The following is a 13,928-nucleotide window of genomic DNA, read 5'->3' on the forward strand; positions in this document are numbered from 1 at the left end:
TCTCTTCAGGAGCTCTCTGACATCCTAGGCATTTATGCCATCCTTTCTCAGAAATGACAGTAACCACACACACCAGAATTGCTGCACAATCTCAGACACTTAGACTTGAACGCCAATTTCAGTTCTGTCCAAAATGCAAAGCCTATTTGCAGGCTGCCATAATTACTTTTCAAATTGAGAGGACAGCGAGATCAGCATCTCTTCTTTACATTCCCACCTTGGCATGAGTTTGCAGCAATTACTTCTTTCACACCTGCAGTATTTAGACATTGAAACAAAAGCAGCAGGCTGACCACAAAGTTTTCTTTTTCACTCTTAGCCACCACTTACTTGTACATTCCAGAGCCAAAGCTCAGAGCAATCATCTGGGCCACAGGCAACCAGGTAGTTGTCATCTGGACTCCAGGCAATATAGGAGACCCCGTACGCGTGACCCTCTAACGTCTTAAGTAGTTTTAGCTGGTGAGTGTCCTGCAACAAGAGAGGTGTTCTTCAGACAATGCAAATGAACTCCCACCACGTTTCACATTTCCACAGCATCCATCTACAGCATGACAGATTTGCCAGTCTACAGGGTCAGAAAAATGAAAGCTCCTAACTTTCAACCCTCAAAGCAAGAAGGCTCATAGGTATTTCTGTTCTAATCTTCTGTGATTCTGAACACAAAACTCAAGAAATACCACTGTGTACAAAGTTTTATACTACATTACACTTGCCTTAGTACAGGTTTCTGTAGTGTCAAGTCTTTCTGCATCTACTGGAATATGAAAGTATTATTATCTATATTTTACAGAATTAAGTTACTTTCTTAAAAGTAAAGACTTGTTGGAAACCTGCTATAGTTAAACAGAGAACCAAAACCTTCACAGCTGCTGACAAGGAAAAACCTTGAAGTGCCAACATTTTTATAAACTTGCATGTATCTTGCGTGTGCTGCTCAAGGAAGGAGATTTACACAAAGATATTTTTAAAAACTTCCTTGAGAGGTGTTCTTATTTCAGAAGTGTTGCCTACAGCAAGCTGTTTTCTGCCAGATTTAGTGAATGAAGCATACTTGGCACATGCAGCATCTTATATCATCTATAATACAACTGTTTTACTGCTGCCTCGTCAGAGGAACTTGACTTTTCAAGAAGCTTGTAAAAATAAATAGTACAGCTAGATACTGTGAAACAACCACACACTGGCTTCCTAAATACAGAAACGTGCCTCAGTAGCACTGACTCTTGGTAACAGCATACATATACTCAAGTAGAACAGAGCTTGTTAAAATGCTGACAATAATTATTTTGAAGCCTGTTAGAAAGGGCAATCAAATTGTCCTCCCTCTTCCCACTCTCCCCTGGTTTTTTTCCATACATGGCAGATGCTTATATCTCCCATTTCTTTTCAAAAAGGGTGACTAATTTGAAAATCTAGCTTGATTTCTCTAATTGTTTCTTCTGTCTCTCTTTTTTTTAGTATTAATCAACAGAGCACTTCCTGATTCTAAAGAGAAAGACCAGAGGAAGAGTGACATGAAGGATTGTTTCCTGGGATCAGCTGTGAGGGATTTGGTGACACTCAGCCAGCACCAGGGGTTCTGCTGCCTAGAAAAAGTAAACTCCTCAAAAGAAAGTGAGCTAAGAATAATCTTCAGAGTGCAGAGAAAGAGGGGCAAATGAATGGAACTCCTCAAGACCCCGTTTCCATTCTAATCATTATTCCTGGACTGCATTAGACACTGCTGTGTCTAGAGCTAAAGTGATTTTCAAGGAAACTGAGTCATGTCTGACATCATCTCACATCCTGGAGCTTGTCTGGAACAGATACATTTCTTTTTACAACAGGATTAAAGTAGCCTGTCACTTCAGCATATTTGAAACTCATGAGGAGCAAGATATATAAGATATTCCTTTTCTAATGATAGCACTCTGTGGCTGTTACTATCTTCCACACTGCTCTCCTTCTTCCCTCCAAATACCATAAGGCTGCTATGCCATGCTCTAAAACAGCAGTCAGTGGTATTTCAGGCAAACATCCCCAAATGCAGTCAACCTGCCTCCCACCCACCACCAAAAGAAATCTCAGCACTTCTATCTCTCACATACAGCTTCCCAAATTTTTGTTGTGTACGACAATCAACTATTCAGGCATCAACTCAAGTCTGCAGTAGCTGAGCTCCTTGGGTGAAACACCAAAAACCTGTCAACCATTTTCAGAAAATGCAGAAGAGGTTTTTATAAGGAGCCAGTTAAAAGAGAACTCAGAACAAAGAAGATTCATGTTAGACAAGGTGATGCACAGTGTGCTCATCCCTTGTGCACCACAGAGATTCTGCCACACTTCCTGACAGTCAAATAATGCATCCCACACAAACCTAGTCAACTCAAGACACTATTTAATGCTGCTGAGTCTGCGTCAGAACTTGGAAATTAGCACACGAAAATGACAACAGAAGCATAGGTTAAGACAGTCTAGACATGTGGCCGGGTCTTAGAAAAGAATATGAAATTCAAGGTATGAAATTAAGAAAATACATTGCAGCAGTGTCCTTACACTTCAAGAGGGGCAATGAAGAAATAAAGGGAGAAATTAAGGATTCTCATGCAAGTGAAGTGTCCATGGAGAAATCAAACACTGTTCATTTAAAACCAGGCTCTCCCACCACTTGCCCAGGCATTGCTGGATGTTTGTTTACATGCAGTTTATGCAAACAGCTTAGAATAATTCTGTATACCTAACGCCTTGAAAATCAGATTAAATTTACGGGTCAAAAGACATTGTCAACTGCTGCACGAAACGTGAGAAGCATGTTCTGGCAAATATGAAAATGAATCACTTGATGTGGCCTAATGCTATTTAAGTATCCACCTGCTTGACAGGGTTTCAATTTTTTTTAAAGCACTCAAAAAAAAGAGACCAATAAAACTCTACAAAACCGCTTTCCCATTAACTATTTTTTAAAGATTTTTATTCTTTAGCAACCCCTGGTCAAAAGGCTTAGTCTAAACATTCACAAAACATTTATGTGGTTTTACTAAGCAGGTATTAGCTAGCAATTCACTTCAAGGTGTGCTAATCAAGATGTTTGGTATTAAAACCAATCAATATAGAAGGAAGATGTGCACCTACAGTCAAGTGGCAAGTTAACAGCAAAAACTTTTGATCCTTAATTCACCTAAATTACTCTGCTAAAAAAACCCAAAAACAGACAAAATACAGATAATTTCCAAACTAAATAGAAGTCAGCTCTGCTGCTATGCAGCTCGTGGCCCAGAGGACACTGACCCCAGTAAGACACAAACCACAGCAGCCTTATGCCTGAAAAAGCCATGGTGCCTGCTGTTAGGTCTGGGGTTATGTAACAATTATGCCCATGGAACACGGTTTTAAAGTCCTCCCACCATTTTAATAGCAAAAAGGACTGAGATTATATGGATTCCTAACCTGAAGTGAAAGAAAACAAACTCAGCTTTCAAATCCTACTGAACACCAGTATGGAACTGCAGAAACCGTTCATTTTCCACCTCACACACCAGCCTGCAGCTGTGTGGTTAAAATACCATAAGGATCTCATTTCTGATAGTGTTTCACAAGCATTAGCAACTTCAAATACTGTCTGTATATGTTCAAGTTTATTCCCAGTCTTCAATTATTATGAAATATATGGACATACTTTCATAATCATTTCTACAAGTCAAAACAGGCTTAGATTCATCAATCAACCTCTTCATTTATATACCAATAGATACTTGTAGGAAAGATGTATCAAATATCCCACAGCTACGAGATTTACAAGACTTTTACATCCCAAGGAATGGGATGTAACAGGGCTACAGTCCATGTCAGCCTGTCCTACAAGAACCACAGCATCCTAGCAGGAGAAAGCTGAGACAAAAGGGAAAGGCAAGTCATACACATTTTCACACTTTGCACACTTACTGGATCAACCTGCCATATAATAACAGTTGTGTCCTTAGATCCTGTTGCTAATTTAGTGCCGTCGTTGGAGAATTTACAGAACCACACTTCGTTACAGTGCTCCGTTAGGATTTGCTGGGTATAGCATGGGAACTGTTTCCTGGGAAAACAAAGGGATGCATTCACACATTATTAAGACAGCAGTAAGATTTTTTTAAAGTCAAGCTATTAAAAAAAACTAATCAAACAAAAACCTTATATAAATGCAAGACCAGACAACTTAGAAAGCTCCTCTATCAACAGCTGCTTCAAGTAAGTACAGAATGAAATGTCTTATCTGGCAACAAGCTCACACCATCAAGTCCTCATAATTAACCATAAGAACACAGAACTTTCTTATTTCACTCACATAATTTGTTATGCTTTCATGTAACTTAGAATTAAAATGACCTCATCAGGAGTGTAACAGTTTATTACTATATAATTTTCTACTCTATGGAAAATATTATAGTATAGGTCTCTTTGAACCATAGGTGCAATGTTTTTTACTCATGAGGTTTCTGTAGATATCTAGCTCACTTAGCTATATCTTGCTAAGAAATGATTCTTACATAAAAGTTCTTTTTCCTGAATGTGACCTTGCAATAAATTAGATGTTTGCCTTAGTTTTGTCATTTTTCTTTTTGTCATTTACCTTTGCAGAGTACCACACACAATATCTAAGCATAACTAGCTCAAGACACCATTGAGCTTTCAACTTGCTCAGTTCTCCCTCACAAAATCAAAACTATTTTGTAAAATGCTGCATTTATCAAATAAAAATTACATGATAAACTACTGAGGAAGACTGAAACATTCCTCTAGAGCAAATACTTAATATTCGAGTTACACACCAAAAAAAAGCTAACAGTCAAATTATTAAGTTAGGTGAGAACTGGAAACAAGTTTCATCTATTTAAATCTTTCCTACAAGCTCTCAAATAAGAAATCAGAACTAAGATAAAACAAATGTAGGGTTTTACAGCTGATGTCTGCATTTTGAAGTAATACTGCAAGAAGTACAAGTTCGTTGCTCAGATGCACTAAAAGATAGTCTCTAACCACAGACACTTTCTTCAGCTGCAGAGAGCTTGAAGTGGTTCAGTCTTAGGCTGAGTTTTTATAGCACTCAGTGCAACAGGGCAACACAACTCTGATGGCACACACTGGTACTAAGGGAGTGACAGTGTCCTTGAATGTACAGTTGTATTTATCACTGGAGATAAATTGGCTTTAAAAAACCAAAAACCAACCAAAACACATACAACCCACCCACCAAAGGAAATAAAAATTTAAAAAGTCAAACAATCGCCTCATTAACTTAAGCAGAAAACTTAGTTCCCTCACATTTGTGTTCACAAATACAGTTTGGTGGCAGCCAGGCTGACAAACACCTAAAAAACTACTTCTTCCCTGAAGCTAGAAAAAGTTCTCCTTCACATAGTATCTATACCCTTTGAGTCCATTTTCTTTTACTAGAAGAGGCTTCCTAGTCTGTGCTTAAAGACTATCAAGCACCACTGAACAACCATACAGTCTCATTTCCTGTCTTATGGCAGAGAAGGATAAAATGTACATATATATATATATATATTTGGCCTCCTTGGATATGTCTATACTTGTTTATAGAGAAACACAAGTGTGTTCTGCTCCTGCTTTCAGCTGACCAGGAACTGCCTGGTTGCCCCTGGAAGAACACTGAACCCAAGGTAAAAAGCCTCACCCATGAAAGATTTTGTTTTCCTTCAGGTCTAGAGGGAAGGAGGCAAGCCCTTACACAGAGATAAATACTACAGGAGCAGTATTTTATTATTATTTAGCCATATTGTTATAAATTAATGTTTTTGCTCAAAGCAGTAACTTGTCCCAGGAGGTGAGGCTGCATCCATAATTCACACGAAGTACAAGGGGCATGCTGTGTCCCAGGAAAGTCTTTTCAGCACATTTCATTTCCAAGTAATACTCTATGGAAGAACAGCTCTTCCACCTTAAAGCTTAAGAAAAGCAGCCAAGGTTTTGTAGACACGAAAAGCAAGCAGGATAATGCTGGAGCACAGAATTTTCATAGTAAGATACCTTTAGGTTCCTAAAAGGAGTGACACAGTTATTGGAGCTGCTGCAGATGCATCCCAATACTGAATTATGCTGCTCACAACTCAGTCTGAGCTCCCACAAAAAATCCTCTTCACTTAACTAGCGAAACAGAACTCAGCAAGTTTGACTTCACAGGCAGCAAAACCACATTTAATAACCTGGCTGTGGAAGGAAATAGTGGCGGTCTTGAAACAAGAAACCTGAACCAGTTGTCTTAACAGTTTCTTGTGTTGGTAATTAGGTATTACTTCAGCTCAAAGGTTTTTCCGTACCTTTTTTGAAGTGCTTCATTTCAAATTGTTCTGTTCAGCAAAAAACACTTGAATTACGTCATTCACTTACTGAGATAAAGCATCTCAAAGTTTCCCTTTTGTTGTATTTACACAAGTTCAAAATTATAGAATAAAACACTAAATAGCCACCTTTTTATTCCCTGTACATACAATGAAAGATTTATTCCTCAACAAAGAAAACCAAATGAACAAGAAAACCCCACCACACCCAACTAGGCTGAAAGCTCTCAAAACCAAAAATCATCATCTCCAAGAGCATCAATTCTCTACTACGAAAATCTCTGGCACAGTAAGATGAAATCCTCCACCTTCACTCCCAGCAGTGCCCCACTCACATCTCCCACTCTTATCAAGTGAGTTTTATAGTTATACATTTTGCCTGTTAGTGCAGTTTATGCTTAACCAAAATACTGTCTTAAGTCCAAAAGGGATTATTTCCAACTAAAAATGGGAAACCTACCAGTGTTCCATCAATTAAATAGCACAGGACTTGAATTGTCTAAGCTATTAGACTACTGTTGTCACCTTCATCAAAATCTGCCTTCCACTGTCTACCTCACTCACTGTGCCCAAGCATGGCAGCACACACAGCATACCACAAAATGGGCTCAGAGCCCTGCCACAGGCAGCTACAAGAGGAGGAGGACAGAATGGGACCCATTCTTTTCAAGTGGATTTTTGGGTACTTTTTTGTTGGGTTCTTGTTGTTGGGGTTTTTTTAATTACAGTAGCCATGAGTATTTATGTATGTATATCCATAGCAAATATGCAAGTTTAGGAAGTACTGCTTTAGTGGAAAAAAGGGAACCAAGAAACCAAAAACCCAAACTATGGCCAAACTTTTATGTCAGCAAATAGATTCAGATGGGGGAAATTCAAACCCAGGTTTGCTGCATGTACAATCTTTTCTATCTGGCTCTCTGTAGCCTGGCTTCAGTAAATCAGGCTCCTCACAGTGATCTTGAATGCTCCTTGAGATTTGGTTAGTAATATCAAACCTGTTGCACAACATCCAGTACTTCTCATGGACTTGCTTAAAGATTAAATCTCTTTTAGGCAGTCTGATTTTAACACTCACTTCTGAAAGAGGGAAGCCACAACACCAGTATATGATCATTTCCAACAGGTCCTAAAATGGGCAACATTCAAATCTCTGCACACTTCACACACAAATGCTGAAACAGTGCAATACAACAAAATTGTAAGCTAAAAGGCTACTGGAATACATAAAGTGCCAAAGACAGTAATTTTCAAACCTTAAGATGGCTACAGCAAAGTAGTATGGAAGTCTGCTTCTTTAAAAATGGATTCCAAGTAACACAAGAATGCAAGTCAAAGCAGCTGAGTTCAGGAAATTTGTAAAAGCAAGTTTATCAGTTCTTAATTAACTTCCTCAGATGAGCTAACCTTAACTGAAGACAATTCCCCTGTAAGCCCAAGTGTAAGCCTGTTATATGGACAAACATATAAGGATATCCCAAACAGCCCTTATTCCCTTAATCCACCATGCACACCACAGCAGTTTTCCATAAAAGCTACACTGAGTTTTTAGGTCCTTAGCCAAGTTCTGCTGGATGAGGAAAAACTGCCCAAGTCAGCCATTCATTAAAAACAAACATCTTCCTGTTTCATGTCTATTAGAGTATTGCATTTTGGGGGCTCAGAAGCAGCCTCCATTTTGTCACCAAAAAAAAAAAAGCTATCCAGACAGTCCAAAGAGCCAATACAAAGGTGTAAGAGACACTCAATTCTTACTACCTTACAAATCTGAGAAAATAGTTCTTTATATTATTCATGTTATTTATTATGCAACTCAGAAAAATCTACTGTACATTCTTCCTCTCTTTTAACTTTTGTGTCTAAAAGCACCCATGTCCACTCTTAAAAGTTACAGCTGAAAGTTGAGTTCATAGAAGCATTCCTCAGCAAGCTTTCTGTAATCCAGTAACCTCAAAGACAGAGTCTGCATAAGCAACACACCACTGATGCCCCAGTGAAAAAACACAGCAATCCTGTGTTGAGGAATAAACAGACTGGCTGTCCAAAATGACAAGAAACAAGTGGCTACGGATTAGCATGGCAGTATCATCTTTTCACACCAATCTGATTAAAAGTTTTAAGCTTCAGTCTGATCCCACTACTTCACATCCAGCTACCAAAATCTACTCTAAACACCTTCTTTACTCCCCACTTCCACTGCTCATTTAGCAAGGACTGCTTTTTCCCAGTAAAATCTTGCTAAACCAGCTCAGGACAGTTTTCATGTTTCTGCTGAGAATCAGATTATTTTAAAAGACTAAGAAAAGACTGCCCATCTCAGAAGTCAGGAAGGTTCCTTACCTACTACAAACGTGATCTATTAGCAGCGAGACAGAATCTAGGTTGCTGTCTAGTTTGGTGTTGTGATATAGGCACCGGTCCCGTTGGAGTTCCACAGCCTGGCGGAGCAGGTTCTGTAAACGCCTCGGAGGAAGCATCACTGATGGGGGCAGGTAGGCTTCAGAGGAGGAGGGAAGGAAAAACAAACAAACGAAGAAAAAATGACTTCTCAAAAGCAAGTTACAAGTCACAGCATACAGATTTGAGTGGTTTTGGAAGAGACCTTAGTAAACAAAAGCACACAGCTTGTTGAATTTACAGCTATACACCTGGAATTAGAAGCATGAACTTCTGGAAAGCAGAGCTATATGCAAGGTATTTGTTGGTATAGAGTGTGCTGTCCTGGCCAACAAGCACCACTTACACAAGCTAAGTCAAAACTCAGTATTTAACAGAATCTATAATGCTCTATTAGGACTATGAAAAGAAAGAAACTCTGGTACAGAGTATTACAACAGTCACAAGAGAGAGGAGAAACCATAATTCAGAGCAAAGTATGAGACCACTATCAACCAGTACCAGTATCACTACTGGTTATAGGCCACACTTAGTTTCCACCACTCAGTGTGGCTGGCCTTTATAACACACACCCACCGCTCCCTAAACCACACGTTTAATCACCAAGTTACATCACTACTGCATGCAGCAGAGCTAAGAAGTAACAGGTCCTATTACAGACAGTTTATCAGGCACAGCAAAAGGTCAGGTACAGAAGATCAAATGGTAAAGGCACCTAAAGGTATCCCCGTGAACCCAGAAATACAAAAAAACCAACCAACCAGCAAACACAGTCAATTCCCAGGGATGTGTAAGTTATACTGGACTTAACAGAGGTGAGAGGAAATTCTGAACACTAGAACATCTTACTCTGGAGCTTGTCCAAAAGCTTAGATCTGGAAGCTGTTCCTTTCCCTTCCCACTCTGCTTTTGCACGCAAGTCTTCTGCATGGCTACACATCAGGTACCTGTTTGAAAAGTGCACATACACCAACAGACCAAGTCTTTTTGGAATCATTCTTTTCACTTTTAAGCATGATACAGATCCTAACATTTTTAGCCAACTGGGAACAGGTAACTTAAGCTTGAGACCAATAGGGAAAAAGGCAGGGAACTATTTCATACAAATACACATCTTCTGAACAAATGTCTGCAAACTGCCCATACAAAAAGAAAACAAAACACAAGCAATTTTAGGCAGGTAGAACAAACTAGATTATAATCACTTAATTGAATTATAAGGTAACTGGCTAATAATTCCCAAGATCAGATGACCATACATATGTATTAATTTGAGTTCTAGTAGTATTACTGTAAATCATCATCAGGTTATTTTCAAGCATCTGAAACAAACAACTGTCTACTGAACAGCATTCTACCACATCTCAGTACAGCTTATTATTCACCAGGATAGTAGATTTAATACAGCTTGAGTCTTCACAACATCAGCTATCAAAAGCTACAGAATTCCTTAAACTCCTCTGCAAGAGCTCTTAAAGTCCAAACACTTACCCACTGAGGACATGAATGCGTTCTGTGTTATATTTCAGAGGCGTCAGTTCACAGCGTAGAACCTGAAGTGCCTCCAGGACCTTGCCATCCTCCAGGTATTCCAGGTACTTCTGCTGCAGCAGCAAAAACTTCATCCTCTGACATGACAGAAAGCAGCAGTCAGGGGAAAAAGGTTGACTGAAGTTTCAGAAAACGTTTGAGCCTAAACAGAACAGTAGAAACCATTCTACTATGCCCTTCAGAAACACAGCTCTAAGTAATGTTTCATTACTCAATTTCTTTTGCTGGCTTTTCAACAACATTGCGGCTATCCATGAATTTCTTCCATGCCTGAAGGGGCTCCAGGTATGTTCCTATCTCATTCCTCAGATCCCCCCTGCAACTGGGCCCCATTTTCACCTGATCTCTCTTTAGTCATCATCCTTCAAAGCCTGCATTAGACAGGCTTTCCAGTGAAACATTTTATCAAGAAAAGAGTCCCAAATCAGCTATTCATATATTTAAGACTGCATGACAGCACAGAACAAAACAGAACAACTCAACAAGTTCTCTCACACTGCTCACATAGGTGTTGACATGGATTGTTTGCATAGCTGCATAACATAAACAGTAAAACTGACACTGCCTGAGGTTTTGGGGTTTTTTTCTGTAGTTCCATGTTAACTTGTTTTCTGGATTACAGAAAAAAATAGTTCCCTATATTTAGGAGTCACTTCAACACTCTGAATTAAGTGCTGTTATTTCATGGTGTTCCTTTCACTTATACAGTTTTTGGTTGTTTTCTCAAACTAAAAATCAAGCCTCCTATTCTAACAACAAATATTTGTGGGTAAAAAAAAGTAAATTAGGCATTAAGTCACTATATTAAAAAAACCTGAAGGCCTAGAAATTTTAATACTAATTTAGTAGAAACACACATTGGTTGTTCCTGGATGAAACCAAATATCTTGTGTTTGTACACATTCTTTACTGCTACAGTTATCAGACAAAAATGACAGGTTTAGTCAACAAAACTCACCAGGTTGAAGAGGAAAATGAGGAAAATGTACATGCTTAGATAAACTGGTGAGATACAGACTGGAGATAACAGTTCAGCAAACTACATTTGCTTCTCTAATGAATACACCACCAGTTCAATCACCAGTTTCTTTTGCTTTCATCAGACCTCAGGCACCTCACTATTTTCATGCTCACATTTGGTCAATGTTTACTCAGTTTCAAACACACTGCCAGCCTCCTTAAGTAGAGGATAATCGAGAAGTTTAAGATGTTCCTGTCCTATTAAAGCTCACATGAAAGTTTAAGGCTCACTAGATGTTAAATCCAAAGTTAAAACATAAAGTAATTTGACTGCCAGAGATACTCAGTTCTTCAAAAGAATGAAGTTTCCACAAATAGTGCTATTAACTTACCACACAGCTTTGTGAAGCATAAAACATGACACAGTAAAGATGATTTATGTTCAAACTTGTCCATAGTGCTCTGCTGTCCTGTATCTGACAGGCAAACCTGTATTGCACTCCCAATCCAGTTCTTTAGTTTATTTGAATTTGGAATTATTAGACCATTACTGTACAGTTCTTCCAGGTGAGACAACTTTTTTCGATGCTCTGACATGTGAAAAACCAAATGAAAGATATCCCAATTATTTACAAGCCCGGAGGTTGGCTCTGTGCAGCAGGCCAGCAGAGCCCACGCTGTTTGCTTATACAGCAGCAGCAGGAGGGATAAGAACTTCCTCCACCAGCTGTGCACATGCTCTCCAGGATACCTGGAGATGCCCAGGCAGCAGACACAAGCGGTATTTCTCTGCTCTCGGTCACCTCACGGTCATGATCACCACCACATAAAAAATACCCTGATACTTCCAGTTTGTAATAAAAACTGTAATCCCTCCCTATCTTCCCTCTCCATTCACTGTAGACAGTATTTATTCAATTTATATCATATTTCCATTAAATGTGATAACCTACCTTTTCTCCCTCCTTACTTTCAGGACTTGGCATTAATTTAATTTTGTTAGAGGAAAAAGTAAAAAGAGCAGAAAGACCCTATAAAATGAGTTTTAAAGCATCAGTCCCAGCAATTCCATGGAAGCATTACAGGAATACTACCACTCACAATGCTGGTGCCAAAGAGGTGTAATTTCAGTTCTAGGCTAGAAACTATGGTTTAAAAAGGAGGTCATCACTACCATGTGTGATTTAGGTATATCAGGAATATAAAGGCCTGCAGAAAAACAAAGTATTATACATTTCATGCAGCAGTCTAGTGTTCCCATAATGGAGAATTAGAACAAGAGATAAGCAACCTGAAATAGTAACTTATTGATAGCAGAGGGCAGGGACTAAAGTCTTGATGAGGAAATTATATTGAATTGCTAAGCTGTTTTGATAATGCTCCCAAACTTGCCCTACAGCATACTCAAACAATGGCATGAACTTCCTTAAGGCAAGAGTCACACTCCAGTAACATCACATTGCAGGTCATTTTTTAACGTTGGGGCACTCACTGTCTCCTACTTCCCATTTTTGTGCAATTAGTGACCTTGCTGACAAATAGATTTCTCTCAACTCCTCTGTGCCCTCCTAAATGTATTTTCTTCCTAAAAGTAATTTCTTCCAATACCACCTTCTACAAAATCCAAGACCATTTTGGGTACATCTCTTTTATAGCCCAAACAATCTTTTCTAGAAGGAAAGAGAACTGTTTATAATATTGACAACTGTAAAGCAAAAGCACAGACTCAGCTGATTAAGTAGCTTATTCTTTTTTCCATATTTTTTAGCTGCCTTACAAAGAAGGAAATCAAAATTATCTTAATTGAAACCATGCTGAAGTAACACAAGTGCCTGGGATTTGTTATCATCTCAGTGTTTGCAAAGGAAATTCAACATCATTACACTCATTACTGCTGAACAATTTAAAATTCAGACACCACCACTGCTTAGCTTTCAGCCAAGATTCCTCACCCTGAAGGACCCCTGGAAAAGTCCAATCCAAGTGTCAGCACTACAGTCTGGCTGGTTTTGTTCAATTATTACAACCTCATCCTGTCTTTCACCTCAACAGAAAAGATGAGGATAAAGTGCATTACTTTGTTGTTTCTACAAGTTATTATTTAAGTGTAAATTGAACGCTGATTACCCTGGGGCAAAACTAAAGAGTTCACAGATTTACAGGGTGTTGTTTATTTGTTTCAATGTATACACTATTAGCATTTTTCTTTCTTCAAACTACAACCTTTGATTACTAACATGAATGCTTAGTACTGTACTCCTTCCTTGTCCTAACTGTTAGTAGGAAAGCCTCTTCCAGAATCCTAAATTCTAGGAAGTCTGCCATGCACCATAACTCACCATCACTACGTAACCAAAGGTGAAAACCTCAGCAAACAAAACCATGAAAGGAACAGGACAAACATACTCCCACAGGCAAGAAATTTGGCCATTCTGATCAGTAACTGTAACCAGTAGAGAATCTTCAGAGGTTTAATGAGCAAAATGCAAAATAACCTAAGTTTAAGTCTAGATTTTGGTGTTATTTTCAACCAGTGTATCTTAGCAAGCTCCACAACAGTTTTATTAATGTACTAGAAGTCCAAAATAAGTAAACATTGCTGAAACAACTGCTCTTTGAAATTAAATAGGTAACTAAAATACATGGTGAAATTATCAGCAGATGTTTCAAAACAAACTCAACACAGTAGCT

The 13,928-nt window shown here is 38.7% G+C and overlaps 1 protein-coding gene across 1 annotated transcript in view; it reads right to left on the bottom strand.

Moving 5' to 3' along the window:
• WDR26 (WD repeat domain 26) overlaps positions 1-13,928 on the bottom strand; it is a 31,672-nt gene that overhangs the window by 12,378 nt on the left and 5,366 nt on the right. Inside the window, exons 4-8 of the mRNA XM_063391112.1 lie at positions 10,218-10,354; positions 9,576-9,673; positions 8,670-8,826; positions 3,925-4,063; positions 331-471 (exon numbers count right to left, since the gene is read on the bottom strand). Coding sequence (XP_063247182.1) covers positions 331-471; positions 3,925-4,063; positions 8,670-8,826; positions 9,576-9,673; positions 10,218-10,354 — 672 coding nt within the window. The remainder of the gene's footprint in view (positions 1-330; positions 472-3,924; positions 4,064-8,669; positions 8,827-9,575; positions 9,674-10,217; positions 10,355-13,928) is intronic.

The sequence above is a fragment of the Prinia subflava genome, chromosome 2 (assembly GCF_021018805.1).
Source record: "Prinia subflava isolate CZ2003 ecotype Zambia chromosome 2, Cam_Psub_1.2, whole genome shotgun sequence".
NCBI lineage: Eukaryota > Metazoa > Chordata > Aves > Passeriformes > Cisticolidae > Prinia > Prinia subflava.